Source organism: Orcinus orca, chromosome 14 (assembly GCF_937001465.1).
Source record: "Orcinus orca chromosome 14, mOrcOrc1.1, whole genome shotgun sequence".
Lineage (NCBI taxonomy): Eukaryota > Metazoa > Chordata > Mammalia > Artiodactyla > Delphinidae > Orcinus > Orcinus orca.
The window spans coordinates 28,499,312-28,515,116 of record NC_064572.1 but is presented as its reverse complement, the minus strand read 5'-3'; the positions used below and the strand labels follow the sequence as shown (position 1 = coordinate 28,515,116).

The window sequence follows — 15,805 nt, the reverse complement described above, 5'->3', positions numbered from 1 at the left end:
GGGGGGTTTTTTTGTTTGGGTTTTTTTGCCATGTGGTTTGTGAGATCTTAGTTCCCTGACCAGGGAGTGAACCCGGGCCCTTGGCAATGAAAGCACGGAGTCCTAACCACTGGACTGCCAGGGGAGTCCTTGTCTTTGGTAGGATCTTGATGTGGCAGGCAGTTCAGGGAGCTCTGCAGACCACTGGCTTTGTCTGTACCTGTACAATGTACAACTGGAGGAACAAAAATTGACTGAGTTCTTTTCTCCTACTTTTTTCCTCTGGGTCTGGTGTTCACAGTTCCCTAGTCAGGATCCAGCATACCTTTCAATACCTGGTTCACAGTCAGTGAGTTAATCAACTGTTATATTTTTCCTTGCTGCAATGTAATACAAAAATACGTTTGATCTTTGTCTCCAGTTCCTGGCAAGGAACTCCTAAAACACTTGGACTTTCCTGAGTGACGAGTGTCTTTTTTATTCATAATGAGCCCCTTTCATCACCCCTGAGTTTATGCTAATAAGGTGACTTACGGTGACTTACGGTCCTAGCTAGCCTCAGACCAGTTCAGTCAACAGAAAAACTGAATGATTAGAGGGTGGGAACCTCCAGCCCCAACCACTGACCTCTGGGATCGGGAGGGGAGGCTCCATAAAAAGTCTGGAGTCACGAGATGTAGAGCACTTGTAAGTTGGTGAACACACTGAATTGCTGGGAGGGTGGCACGCCTCCCCACCAGAGGGCATGGAAACTATGCACCCCGCATACTGTGCCCTATGCATCTCCTCCATTGGACTGTTTCTGAGTTGTATCCTTTATACTAAACCAGTAAACTTGGCACAGTGTTTTCTTGAGTTTTGTGAGTCGTTCTAGCAAATTATCAAACCTGAGGAGAGAGTTGTAGGGAACTCTGATTTATAGCTGTTGGTCAGAAGTATGGGTGGCCTGGGACTTGGTGACCAGCGTCTGAAGTGGGATCAGTCTTGTGGAACTGAACCCTCTGACTGTGGGAATTGATGCTAACTCCAGTTAGATAGTGTCATAATTGAATTGTCGGACACCCAGTTGGTATTCCTAAGGAATAGAACTGGATGGAAAATTTGTTGGAAGATACCCTACACTTGTATTTTGGATTTCTGGATTTTCAAACTATTTCTGTATCAGGTGATATGTTTTATATAAATTCTAAGTTCCTTGAAATTTATCAGTGTTTAAACATTTCCCAGTTCAGTTTGTAACCTTTCCATACTTTTAGTGGTACCCTGATAATAAAATGCATGGTATTCTTTAACTATGTAGATTATAAACTAGGCTTAAGCAAAGTTATTTTATAGAAATATAAATAAGCTGTTGTTGAATGTATTCCTCCTTCCAATTACAATTTTCCTGGTGGATTTTTTTTTTTTTTTTTGCACCTGTATCTAATATTTGTTTGCATGGAGAAGCAGTTCAGTCATTTAAACTTGAGTTTGATGACATTGAGGCTAGGCACTGTTAATGGCTGTACAGAAACTTTTAAAAGTTTTTTTACACAGGACACTTTTTTTTTGTTGGCCAGAACTAAAGTATTGTGATACTGAATGCCTATACTGTAGAGTGAGAAAAGCCTATTCACATTTAATATGTAACCTATCAATGAATATGTATAATGCATTTTTCTTGTCTTTTTGTATGTAATTGGGGTGTGATCCTCGAATACAGCCTCAACCTGTCTTTTGGTATCTTCTGTCCATCTCTTAGAAGTTATGTACACCTGCCAAACTATTCTCATTATGTCGCTGCCAGTTATTTCTCCCTTCTCTTATCTAGTAGGAGTCACTATGGTACTGATTGTTCTCTTAGTATACTTAATGTCAGAGCTATTTTAAGACACTAGATGATTTCCTTTTATTTATTTATTTAATTTATTTTTGGCTGCGTTGGGTCTTAGTTGCTTCGCGGGCTTTCTCTAGTTGAGGCGAGCGGGGGCTACTCTTCGCTGCAGTGCCCAGGCTTCTCACTGTGGTGGCTTCTCTTGTTGCAGAGCATGGGCTCTAGGCGCGCAGGCTTCAGTAGTTGTGGTGCAAGGGCTCAGTAGTTGTGGCTCAAGGGCTCTAGGGCGCAGGCTCAGTAGTTGTGGCGCAGGGGCTTAGTTGCTCTGTGGCATGTGGGATCTTCCCAGATCAGGGCTCAAACCTGTGTCCCCTGCACTGGCAGGTGGATTTTTAACCACTGCGCCACCAGGAAAGCCCCGATGATTTCCTTTTAATGTGTGTATGTGTTCTCTTCTCAACAAGGTGTTAGCTCTAACATTGTCTTGAAAGTTTTTGATAATCCATCCCGTAGCTCTTTCAAAGTACGCACTTGATATTTTTATTGAATGCATAAATAATTACATACACATCTTGCAATCTGAGAAGAGAATCTTATTCTCTTCTTAGATATTAATGATGTCAAGCGGCTGAAACCTGGCTACCTGGAAGCTACTGTGGACTGGTTTAGAAGGTACAAGGTTCCTGATGGAAAACCTGAGAACCAGTTTGCTTTCGACGCAGAATTTAAAGATAAGGTAATGTGTCACTCAGAACTGTAGCTTTAGGCCTATTTGTATTGAGACTTATAATTTAACCATATTGTTACCATCTAAAGACAATATCATCATAAAACAGATGTCTAAAGACACACGACAGGCTTGATGTTGATTTATTCATTTAAATGATTTCTTCCATTTTTGATAGAAAGAAGTGATTCAAAAGAGACTAAGTTATCAGGCTTTGGGAAAATATCGAGAATAAGAAAAGAACACGTTTCTATTATTCTAACGTATATCTCTTCAAATTATAGGACTTTGCAATTGATATTATTAAAAGCACTCATGACTATTGGAGAGCATTAGTGACTAAGAAAACTGATGGAAAAGGAATCAGTTGGTAAGCATTAACTCTTTTCTGCATGTTTAACACACAAAGCAGACTAGCTTACTCCAGAGGTTTTAATTACCTTAACATACTCCACCGTTACATTCACTTAGGGAAAGAGACTGGTTTTGTCAATGCTTATTAAGTCAGTAGGAAGTGTAGACTGAAAGAAAAACTACACAACGGGAAGGTTGTGAGTTAAGTTTTATTCGAGGACTGTAGCCCGGAAGATAGCCTCTCAGATAGCTCTGAGGAACTGCTCTGGAGAGATAAGGGAGGAGCCAGGATATATATGAACTTTTTTGCCGGGAAAACATGTAGTCAAGCATAAAAAGATTACTGCTATTCATAAAGAAGAGACCTCTCGAGTTAATGATTTTAGTGTTTTTCTATGTATGGGAAGAGGCAAGAATCTGGGGTCATGTGAAATTTTTTCTTAGAAATGCGTGTTAACTATCTAGGGGCCAATATACCCAAATGTTTCCTGGTTTTCTTCATCCTGAATTCCCCTCAGGGCTCACTGTCCATGGGTGACTGTAGTGGCTAATGGCTTGATCCTTGTAGAACTGGAATGGCAGGCAACATTTTTTTTCTTTACAGAAGGTAACTATATAAACAACTGAAAAATGCCACAAGATACTCTCTGAATAAGTACAAACTAAAACTATAAAGGGCGCAGTGAGATCAGAGCTTTGTAAGGCTAATCGGGAAAACCTGCCTAGCATCAGGGTGCTCAGAATGGGATGGGTATAATCAGGTTGAGTTCAAGGGTTGGTGTTCTCTGATGTGAATATGTAAGGTTCATTACAACTAAACCAGGATCTACTATGCACACTGAATTAACTACTACTAATAATAATAGCTAATATGACTGAGCAGTTAATATTTGCCAAGCCTGCAACACAGATGCAGGGAGATTAAACTTAACCAAAGTCATACCACAGTAAGCATTTTGGAGTTAGGACTCGCATCCAAGTCTGTCTGGCCCCAGATCATTTTTAGTACAGTACTTCCTCTTTTAAAGCTTATAAAAGAATGCCCACCATAACCACTTAACTAGTGTTGTTCTGGAAATACTAGTTGATGAAGTAAATAAGAGAAAGAAGATGCAGGAATATTGGAAAAGGGGGAGCAAATTGTTGCAGATGATATGATTGTGTACCCAGAAAACCCTAGAAAAAAGAACTCAGCAAGGTGAATAATTACAAAATGAGTATATATGTACATGGCTAGCTTTCTATATGAAGTGTAACAGAAACTATAATGGAGGAAAAGATCTCATGTAGAATAGTATTTAAAAACAAAACACAGTATAAATAAGAAACCTGAAGGACCCAGAAGAAGAAAAGTTTGACTCTACTGAGAAATATAAAAGATGTTAAATAGAAAGGTATATATTCATGAATAACATTCAGTTTCATCTAGAAAAAATCTGCATCTCAGAATAACAAGGGAAGTTCTGAAAAAAGTAAGGGTAGTGGTGGTGAGGAAGAGTGTTAATTATTTTGGTACTGTTTAGTAATATTGTTTTACTAAGAATTTGGTACTGAAGAAGAAAGTCAAATTATTCAGTTCTGTTAGAGTTTGATAGACCTAAAGTAGATCTAAAGATGTATGGGAATTCAATTTATAATAAAGAAGGTGTTTTAAATGAGTGGTTTGGACCAACCACTGTTTAGGAAGAAAATAAGACTAGATCTCTATCTCACTCCTTACATTCCTTACGCCAGATATACACACTGGCAACCACCCTCATGGCTGTGGCCGTTTCATTTTGGAAAGGTGCTGTAACCAGGCAGGTGCTCCACAAGTGCCCTGTGCAAGCAACCCAGCACCAGTGTTCTTACCTCCAACTACTTTATATCCACATGTTAACTGGGTGCTGGCTGCAAACTAGGGTTTGTAACCCTAGTCTTACATCAGCATTTAATTACAGACAGATAAATTGTAATGTGAGAAAATTCTAGAAAAAGTATAGGTGAATTTATTCATTAGCTTGTAATAGGGAAGACCTTTCCAAACAGAAGACAAACTCAAACTCCATAGAAGAAAGATTTACTTGTGGTATTATTTTTTTATGTATCAGGAGACAATTTTTCCCAGTTTCTGCTTAAACAACACGACAAAGGGCTAAATTCCTTAATTTATAAATAGCTTATTCTAATTGATAAGAAAAAGAATAATTCAATAGAAGGAGAGGAACAGATAAAAAAAGAAAATTTACAGATAAGAAGATGTACAGTCTCATTTTATAATTTTTTTAATAAATTCTTTCAGGATTTGTTTATTTCATTCGTAGTGGAATTAGTTTATTCTTTTTTTTTTTGGCCGTGTTGGGTCTTTGTTGCTGTGCGCGGGCTTTCTCTAGTTGTGGTGAGCGGGGGCTACTGTTCGTTGCGGTGCACAGGCTTTCCATTGAGGTGGCTTCTCTTGTTGCAGAGCATGGGCTCTAGGCGTGCGGGCTTCAGTAGTTGCAGCACGCGGGCTCAGTAGGTGCAGCACGTGGGCTCTAGAGTGCAGGCTCAGTAGTTGTAGCACATGGGCTTAGTTGCTCCGCAGCATGTGGGATCTTCCCAGACCAGAGATTGAACCTGTGTCCGCTGCATTGGCAGGCGGATTCTTAACCATTGTGCCACCAGAGAAGTCCTCATTTTATAATTTAAAATGCAGCTCAGAAAGATAGTGTTATCCCCCAGTAGCTTTGCAAAATTTTAAAAAATTAAATGATAGCTGGGATGGCAAGAATATCTATATCTATATCTATCTATCTGTCTATCTATCTATCTATCTATCTGTCTATATGGTTGGTGAGAGTTTAAATGGGTACAACCTTTGTGAAGGGCAATTTGACAATATTCAGCCCAAAATTTTTAATGCATGTATTTCTTTGTAGAACCACTACTAGGAATGTATCCTATAGATATAGTCCCAAAAGATTTATGTATAAGGATGTTCATTGCAGTGTCATTTATAATAGCAAAAAGTTAGAAACAACCAAAATGTAATGGTTAAGCACATCCATATAATAGAACGGTATATGTCACAGAAAAAAAAAGAAAGTTCTCTCTATGTTGATAAGGAAAGACAACCAAAATATATTAAGTGAGAAAAGCAAAGTCCATAGTAGTATATTTAGTATGATCCCATTTATGCAAGGTGAGATACACACACACACCCCAGCATCTGTTTATATTTAAATTTTTTTTTCTGGAGGGAAACAAGAGCTATAGATAATGATTGCCTTTGGAGACAACCATTTGGAGATGGGAGGGAGAGAGGCTTTCAATTTGTGACTTTCTGAATTTTCTAACTATATATGTGTATTACTTTTTTTTATACATGTCAGTTTATCTGGGTAGTAAGATTTTTTTCTGATTATGAGAAAATCCTAATGTAAAAATAATTCTCAGGAATCTTCTGTTCTGTAAGTCAGAATAATGTCCTGTAAAATGCAAACATTGTCTCTCCACAAACAAGAAAAACTGAGCACACTTACACATTTGTGTGAAAATGTACAATCATGAGACTTTGCTTTTAATAACTTCTCTATTTTGTGGTGTCCTATTATTTCTATGGAAATGGGCTTAATGCATGTTAAGTGGCAGGTAACTGAAGATATTTATTTTTCATTTTAATAGAATATTTCTGATCATACCCATGTTATAATAATACACAATAATTTAATACATAGGAAATTTTGAACTATAGTTAACCAAAAAAAGTTTTTAAAAAATCATTTTAATCACAGTTTTCCCATAGATACTCTTATTAACATTTAGAGTTTTTTCTTTTTACAGTCCTTTGTGTATAAGTATAATATTTTCAAAAATAATTAGGATCATATTGTATATAAAATTTGTTTTATGGTTTAAAAAAGTTAACACTATAAGCATTTCTCATGTCATTAAGAATATAATACTTTCCTACTATATAACATTCCATCTGTGTAATATTCCATCTCATGGATAAATCATTTTTAATCATCCCTGTTGTTGGACATTTTGGTTACTTCCAAGTTTTCACTCTTACCAGTAGTGAAATCGTGTATGTTGAACATCTTTGTACATCATAGTTTAAATCTCTGAGTTCTGAGGTGTGGAATTTATCTATCAAAGAGTATGTGCTTTTTAAAAGGTTTTAAAAGGTTTTAGACACATTTTTTTGTTTGTTTTTTGTCTCTTACTTTTTCTTTTTTTATTTTGTTGTGGACACATTTTACCAGATTATTTTTCAGGAATATTGAACCAGGTGTTACTCCTGCCAGGAGTGTCTATCTCAGATGTCAACACTGACAGAAACTGGATTTTTTTGTTTTTTGTTTTTTTCATTTTATCTAATTAGGAAAGATATGTTTGTCATTTTCATTTGCATCTTAGCTCTTTCATTGAGAATTACACTGCATTCAATCACATACTTTAAAATCTGAACTTGTTAAGGGATTTGAGTAAAATTGACCACAAGAATAGCTGTATATTAAATAATCAGAATATTTAATATAGGTGAGAAAGCTTTCAACTAAGCCAGACTTGAATCTCATCTGGCCTACCACCTTCATCTTGTTATTTTTAACAAGAGAGAGTTTTAATAAGAGAGAAGTTTTTGTTACTGTGACTCATGACAATTTTCCTTTGTTCAATAGCATGAATACCACAGTGTTTGAGAGCCCCTTCCAGTGTGATCCTGATGCTGCCAAAGCCATTGTGGAAGCTGTAAGTAAAGGTTTCCTTGAAAAAGAACACGCCTGGTGGCCAAAAAATGGGGTGTTGAATGGGGAGGGAAAGTACTTTCAATAAATATTTGAGGATGTCCTGTACACATATTACAATGTAAGATCTTGAAATTACAAACCATAAATACAAGTAGACATTTGACTGAGGGGAAACCTGAGGAGGGTCCTAGCCAACACTATATTGGGCAGATAACAAAGTAGGACAATTTGGAAAAATCAAAATGACTCCAGAATGTTCTAAGTAACCCAAGTGCCTGAGTACTTATCATAAGCCATTTTTCACAAAAGTACCAATGGGAACTTATTTGACTTGGTCATAGCAAGGAATGAGAAAGTTACCAAATTTCAGGTACCATTGCAGGAGTGGTTTATAGTCCTAGAGGAGAATTTCATGTGAGGAAGTAAACTGTCCATCAAAGAAATAATTTTGTTTTTGTATTATTTTTAATGATCTGATTTGTATTAACCTAAAGACTGAAGATTGTCTAAAATTATTCTCATTTACAATATTAAATAAGGAAAACAAATGAAAATGAGATCTGACTTTACAGCCTTGTAAACAGGGTAATACAAGGGAAAAGGACAATTTAATGATGAAGCCAATACATTTAGATTTATTTTATTTATATATGAATTTTGACAAAGTTGAGATGAATAAGATAAATTGGAAGGGATAAGCCATTGGTTAACAATCATAACTTTTCAATGAGAACATTCTGCCTACATTTTATATATATGTGTGTATATATAAAACCTTTATATATACATATGTTGGTTTTTTAATTCTTTATTTCAAAAAGCAGGTTTTTTTTAAATTGGAGTATAGTTGCTTTACAATGTTGTGTTAGTTTCTGCTGTAACAAATTTATTTTTATTTATTCTCCTGTATGTCATTAAAAGGTAAGAGGTTTGAATTTGTTAGCATTTCTTAGCAGTAGAGCAAGCTCTGCATTGTTACTATCTATTGTAAATTATTTTTAGGACCTAAAAATTGGGATAGTTGTCTTCTGTTTGGATTCCTTTTAATTTTTGTATCAGTATACTTTTTTAGCTTATTCTTTTTCTGGGATTAGACTAATACATTTTAACATTTTATTTTAGTTACCACCACATGAACCTGCCTGCACAATACCAACAGATGGTAAGATCTGTATCTAGTAAAATTACGTTCAACATTATGCATATGTGTGGAAAATTACATCTGTATCTATAGATAAGTCTTACATACCACATACATACAGAGAAAGAGAAGGACAGGGAGAAGAAGCTTTTTAGAGTTCTGTAGCATATGTGGGAAGAAAAATGGCTGTACCTACCACATTTAGGGCCACCGCTGTGACAGCATGACCATGACCCACTGTTCTCGGAGTTCCTGGTAGATGCCTTATGGAGGTTGGAGCAGGCTGGGCTCTTCGTCCCCATCTGGCCCCAGGCTGCTTCACCCAGGAAACAGTTCTTTCCACCTTTAGATGTTAGAATTCTCTGTAAGGTTCTTCTTGTGAGAATTGCATGTCCATAGGATCAGCATCAAGAGTAAAGCAGCCCAAAAGAAAACACTGGTAAATTACCTGTTTTTGCTGTAGTGAAGCTTTGCATGTACGTAGGTTTGTTTTAATGTAATCCATAGGAGGATACATTAAAGCAAATATATTATTCATTGTTATATGTTGGGTATAATTTTGATTCCTAACAGGGATTCTAATTTTTTCTTTTCCCTGACTACAGTGGATAAGTGGTTCCATCACCAGAAAAACTAAGGAAATTTCTCTGGAATACAAGCTGATACTGCTGCATCCTTTTCGTCTGAAAGCATTAGATGCAAAAGTAGTAACTTTTCCAAGCTTTAAATTTATAGAACTAATCAATCAAATTCTGCTGTGACCAATCCAATATATCCATACTGTTATCCATCTAAAAGCATCTTTCATATCAACTAAGATAACTTAGTTCCTGCTTAAATATCAAGACAGTTGTAGTTTGGAAGTCATCTGTGAATAAATGTCCAAGATAAGTACGTATTGGATGTATATGTTTGCCATGTGTTAGGAAATAAAATTATTTTATTGAAACTTGGTTTATGATATTTTTATTTTAATCTGAAGCCTAACACTACCAAGCAGGCTTGGGTGCTGTTTGGTATTTGTTTTCTGTGAATGATCTTATAATTCACTTTTATTTATTAGACTAAAACTGACTTTATTTGTAGGCTCCTGAAAATGAAATCCCTTATATTTACAGCAGTCTTGATACTATACTCTTACCTAATTCCTATCATCCCATTGTGAGCCATCAGCCAAGATAGTTTTGTGATTAAATTCGTGGCTTTGGAGCTGTGCAGACCTGAGTTTTTAATCCTAGCCCGTCTACTTATTTAGCTCTATAATCTCAGGTCAGTGTTGGCATCCACTGACTGTTTTCTCAATCAAGTTGTGATTTTCTTGGTTGTTGTTATGATGGGTGATTGTTAATAATATCCTAGACATTTTGTCTGTTATGTTAGGAGACACTAGGATCCATTTAAATCTTTTAGCAGGCATCACCCTATTTAGGGTTAGCACATGGGTCTTGGCCTGCTTTTGTGGACTGTGGTTTCAATGGCAGTTTAATTTTCAGCAGCTTTGCAGTGTTATTTTGGTCAGCTTGGTTTATCTGGTGCCACTGGGGCTTCTGTTGGTTCCTGCTGGTGCTGCCTGAGGGGGCTGAGTATCTCGTGGTGGAAGAGGAGAGTCTTAGGCTACAGGGATAAAGAGGCTTCCTGAACTGGTCTACCCATTATAGCTGGATTTCTCCCTCAGGCTCAGCTCACCCGCCTACCTAGGTAACTCTTGGTGGAAAAGGGGAGTCTCAGGCCTTGTGTGGAAGGAGAGTGCCTCCCTGGTTGTTTATTTCTGCCTGGGCTCCCAATGAGCCCCCTTGCCAGGTAGTGTCATGCCCACCAGAGGGACCCCTATTCCCTATGGGGGAGGTGGAGGAATGAGCCTATCTGGACTGCCTTCTGTTGCTAGGTTAGGGGTTGGGAAGGACTCTTCTCCTCCTCCTGGTGGTGGTAGGATGCATGTGCCCTGTCACTGCTGTTCTCTGGTCCTGGGGGCCCAAACCAGCTTGCCTTCTTAGCACCTTTCAGAGTTCTTGGTTGTGTCTTGTCATCTCCAGGGTCTATAGCTGTGCTTAGCAGGAGAAGTAGAGAAAAACAGGTCTATGCCTTCTTGTCTGGTCCAGGACCAGAAACATCAGCATTCAGATTTTAGTAATATTTCTCTTATTCCTTTTGTAAGTTCTGTTTTTAAATGCTGCCTCAGTCATTGTAATATGTGATTTCTGAAGTGATTTGTTACGATAAGAAATACGTTTTCTAATGAAAGACTATACAAAGTGGGGGACTTCACAAGTATTAGTCCAATAAATAGGAATCATCTGCCCAAATTTATGGAAAGGAAAGGGGATAGAACACTAGTCAGAAGAAATGTCAGCAATAGTTCTCCTGTATGAGATCCCCTGTAGAAAGCTTCCACTCCTCTGTTCAGGTAAGGAATGTAAAATACTCTTGTATTCACTTGCTAGGCTACCATAACCAAGTACCACAAACTGGATGGGCTAAACAAGAGAAATGTATTGCCTCACTGTTCTGGAAGCTAGAAGTCCGAGATCCAGGTATCAGCAGGCCCATGCTCCCTCTGAAGACTATTGGGAAGGATCTGTTCCAGGCCTCTCCCTGCTTTTGATAGTTCCTGGCTTGTGGCAGCATAACCCTAATGTACACAAGGTGTTCTCCCTGTGTGCTTGTTTCCAAATTTCCCCTTATAAGGACATCAGGGGAAAGAATTCCCTGGGATCCAGCGGTTAGGACTGTGCTTTCACTGCCATGGGCCTGGATTCAATCCCTAGTTCGGGAACCACAGGCTGTGTGGCACGGCCAAAAAGAAAAAAATACGAACATCAGTCAGGGCTTCCCTGGTAGTGCAGTGGTTAAGGATCCGCCTGCAAATTCAGGGGACACGGGTTCGAGCCCTGGTCCAGGAAGATCCCACATGCCACGGAGCAACTGAGCCCGTGCACCACAACTACTGAGGCTGCGCTCTAGAGCCCGCGAGCCACAACTACTGAGCGCACGTGCTGCAACTACTGAAGCCCGCGCGCCTAGAGCCTGTGCTCCACAAGAAGCCCACACACTGCAACAAAGAGTAGCCCCCGCTCGCCACAGCTAGAGAAAGCCCGTGCGCAGCAATGAAGACCCAACGCAGCCAAAAATTTTTAAAAATAAAATAAATAAATTGAAAAATAAAATAAAATAAATAAATAAAATAAAGTATACAACACAATGGTTCTTCCTTTAAAAAAAAAGATACATGCACCCCAGTGTTCATTGCAGCACTATTTATAATAGCCAAGATATGGAAGCAACCTAAATGTCCATTGACAGAGGAATGGATAAAGAAGATGTGGTACATTTATACAATGGAATATTACTCAGCCATAAAAAGGAATGAAATAATGCCATTTGCAGCAACATGGATGGACCTACAGATTATCATACTAAGTAAGGTAAGTCAGACAGAGAAAACAAACATCATATGTTATCACTTATATGTGGAATCTAAAAAAATGATACAAATGAACTTATTTACAAAACAGAAACAGACTCACAGACTTGGAAAACAAACTTATGGTTACCAAAGGGGAAAGGTGGAGGGGAGGGATAAATTAGGGGTTTGGGATTAACATATACACACAATTATATATAAAACAGATAATCAACAATGACCTACTGTACAGCACAGGAAACTCTACTCAGTATTCTGTAATAACCTATATGGGAAAATAATCTGAAAAAGAATGGATATATGTATAACTGAATCACTTTGCTGTACACCTGAAATGAACACAACATTGTAAATCAACTACACTCCAATATAAAATAAAAATTAAATTAAAAAAAAATTTTAAATGTAATCTCAGCAACACTGCATGATCAATGCAGTTTTTCAGGTAAGGCAATCTGAAGCGTTGGCCCAGTTGTATAAAGGGTCCGAATGAGAACTCCAATTAGAAATTCAAAATTCATTTTCACCATCCCTGAGCCCAGGCCTGCATGTGCTGCAGCTGTAATGGCGATTATGTCCTATCTAATCAGCATATTTGCTACGCAAGAGCTTATATTGTGCTTCTGCACAGAATGTTCTTTACATTTAGAACAGCTGCCTTTACTGCTTTCTGGGAGTCTAGGCCAAAGGGAATTTGCCTTTACACCGACAAGAGTGCTGTGCGAATTGCTTCATGATGACAAGTATTTATTGAAGAGTTGTTAACTCGAGTCGATTGCCACAGAGTTTATTGCTCCCTCTGTCTCTCTTTGGGATCTTTCCCTTAGTTATTACAAAACCTTTAAATTAACAGAAAATATTCGCCAGAAATAAGATTAAGCAATGAACACCACAAGGGTATGTGGCAATCTGAATTTTTTAAAAAGGCTAAGAGCAAAAAAAAAAAAAAAGCCTGAGAGCAATTTGGCAATCTCTATCAAAATTTTAAATTTGTCTTTATACTTTGAGTCAGCAATTCTGCTCTAAGACTTCATTCTAGTTGACTAAGAATAGTCAACCGGGCACACAGCCTATGGCAGCTTTGTTAAGTATAGCAAAACCTGGAAAAATATCTAGCAGTCCAGTTGAGGAATGGCTAAATATTCGTACATGTAGCAGTCAATGAAGTCACTGCATGGGCTGATATGGAAAAGATGTTCAAAATACCTAAGTGAAAAGAGAAAAAGTTGTAGTACTCTATAGCTGCCAGCTATGGCCTGTGGGCCAAATCCAGCCTGCCAGAGGTTTGGTAAAAACCCTTTATTGGAACACAGTCACACCCTTTCATTTATGAATTGCTGTGACTGCCTTCCAGCTACAATGAAAACAGAATTTAGTAGTTGGGATAGAGACCACATGACCTGCAAAGTCAAAAATATTTACTATTTGACCCTTTACCAAAACCATTTGCCAATCCCCGCTCTGTCCTATGATCCTATTTATGTTTTTACAAAGGGAGCACTGTGGGGAAAGAGACACATTAATGGATATGCTTGTATGGGTATAGACAATTTCTGGGGACAAACAAACAAAAATAAACCACATCCAACAATGGTTATCTCAGGGAGTGGGAATGAGTTACGCGCAGAAGAGGTCAGGCCCATGGAGTTTCCTTCCACTTTGTAAGCTCCTATGCTCTCTTATTTGTTTTTCTTTTTGGCTGTGTTGGGTCTTCATTGCTGTGTGCGGGCTTTCTCTAGTTGAGGTGAGCGCGGGCTACTCTTCGCTGCAGTGCCCAGGCTTCTCATTGTGGTGGCTTTTATTGTTGTGAAGCATGGGCTCTAGGCGCGAGGGCTTCAGTAGTTGTGGCAAAGGGGTCAGTGGTTGTGGCTCGCAGGCTCTAGAGCGCAGGCTCAGTAGTTGTGGCACATGGGCTTAGTTGCTCCGCAGCATGTGGGATCCTCCCGGACCAGGGCTCGAAACCATGTCCTCTGCAGTGGCAGGCGGATTCTTAACCACTGCGCCATCAGGGAAGCCCGTAAGCTTCTATGCTCTTTGAATTGTTTTTCTAAAAGCATGTATAAAATTTTAAATTTTTTTAAAGAAAATCAAATGAAGTAGGAGAAGGATACCAGTGGACAGTGCTCAGCACAGCTAGTGTCGGGGGCTTCTCTTTCTCTCTCTCTCTCTATATATATGTATACATATGTGTATATATGTAATATATTATATATCTATATATGTTACATATATATGATATATGTAACATATATCATATATATGTAACATATATATGATATATATACTTATATATGGATATACACGTGGATATATATTATATATACTTATATGTATATATATATTATATATATACTTTAGATACAGAATAAGGACTGGGAGGGACTGAGCCCTGGAATCTAATTTTTAACCAGTTCCCCAGGTGATTCTAACATCGCCTATGTTTGAAACCACTGCTCTAGTCGTAAATTTCAGAGATCAGGAAAAATTTCTCACGTGGTTGTAGTTATGATCAGCATGAGATAATCCAGCAAACATCTATCACAGCAACAGCAGCAAATGATAATAGCTCCCATTTGTGAACACTTCCTAAGTGTCAGGCCCTATGCTACAGGCTCTATGTGCTTCATCTCGTGGGTATCCTTGTCCTGTCCCTCATCTTAGAGGATATGCTTTCAGCTTTTCACCAGTGAGTTTAATGTCGGCTGTAGGTTTATCATATCTGGCCTTTATTATGTTCAGATAAACCTACAGATGTTGGCCGTAGGTTTATCATATATGGCCTTTATTATGTTCACTGTATACCGACTTTGTTGAGAATTTTTGTCATAAATGGATGTTTAATTTTGTCAAAAGCTTTTTCTGCGTCTATTGAGACGATCGTATGATTTTCATTCTGTAATTTGTTAATGTGGTGCATCACACTGACTGATTTGTGGATGTTGAACCATCTTGCATCCCAGGGATAAATCCCACTTGGTCATGGTGTATGATCCTTTTAATGTATTGTTGATTTAATGTATTTTATTTATTTTTAAAATTACACAACATTTTTAAAATTAAATTTTTTGGAGTATAATTGCTTTACAATGTTGTATTAGTTTCTACCATACAGCAAAATGAATCAGCTATACATATATATATATATATCCCCTCTTTTTTAGATTTCCTTCCCATTTAGGTCACCACAGTGCATTAAGTAGAGTTCCCTGTGCTATACAGTATGGTCTCATTAGTTATCTATTTTATACATAGTATCAATAGTGTACATGTGTCAGTCCTAATCTCCCAATTCCTTCCATTCCCTCTTCCCCCTTGGTATCCATACATTTGTTCTCTATCAATAGTGTACATGTGTCAGTCCTAATCTCCCATTCCTTCCATTCCCTCTTCCCCCTTGGTATCCATACATTTGTTCTCTATTTGCTTTGCAAATAAGATCATCTATACCATTTTTCTAGATTCCACATATATGCGTTAATATACGATATTTGTTTTTCTCTTTCTGACTTACTTCACTCTGTATGACACTCTCTAGGTCCATACACGTCTCTACAAATGACCCAATTTCGTTCCTTTTTATGGCTGACTAATGTTCCATTGTTATATGTGCCACATCTTTATTGATTCCTCTGTTGGTGGGCATTTAGGTTGCTTCCAT

At 37.9% G+C, this 15,805-nt stretch overlaps 1 protein-coding gene across 2 annotated transcripts in view; it reads left to right on the top strand.

Annotated features, from left to right (window-relative positions):
• Positions 1–9,675, top strand: part of PPA1 (inorganic pyrophosphatase 1) — a 39,332-nt gene extending 29,657 nt beyond the window's left edge. The window contains exons 7-11 of one of the 2 annotated variants that reach the window (XM_049697317.1): positions 2,401–2,528; positions 2,804–2,889; positions 7,517–7,586; positions 8,708–8,747; positions 9,332–9,675. In XM_049697317.1, coding sequence (XP_049553274.1) covers positions 2,401–2,528; positions 2,804–2,889; positions 7,517–7,586; positions 8,708–8,747; positions 9,332–9,363 — 356 coding nt within the window. In that variant the 3' untranslated portion in view covers positions 9,364–9,675. The remainder of the gene's footprint in view (positions 1–2,400; positions 2,529–2,803; positions 2,890–7,516; positions 7,587–8,707; positions 8,748–9,331) is intronic. The other variant, XR_007471427.1, reaches the window with a different exon arrangement.
• The last annotated feature ends 6,130 nt before the right edge of the window (positions 9,676–15,805 follow it).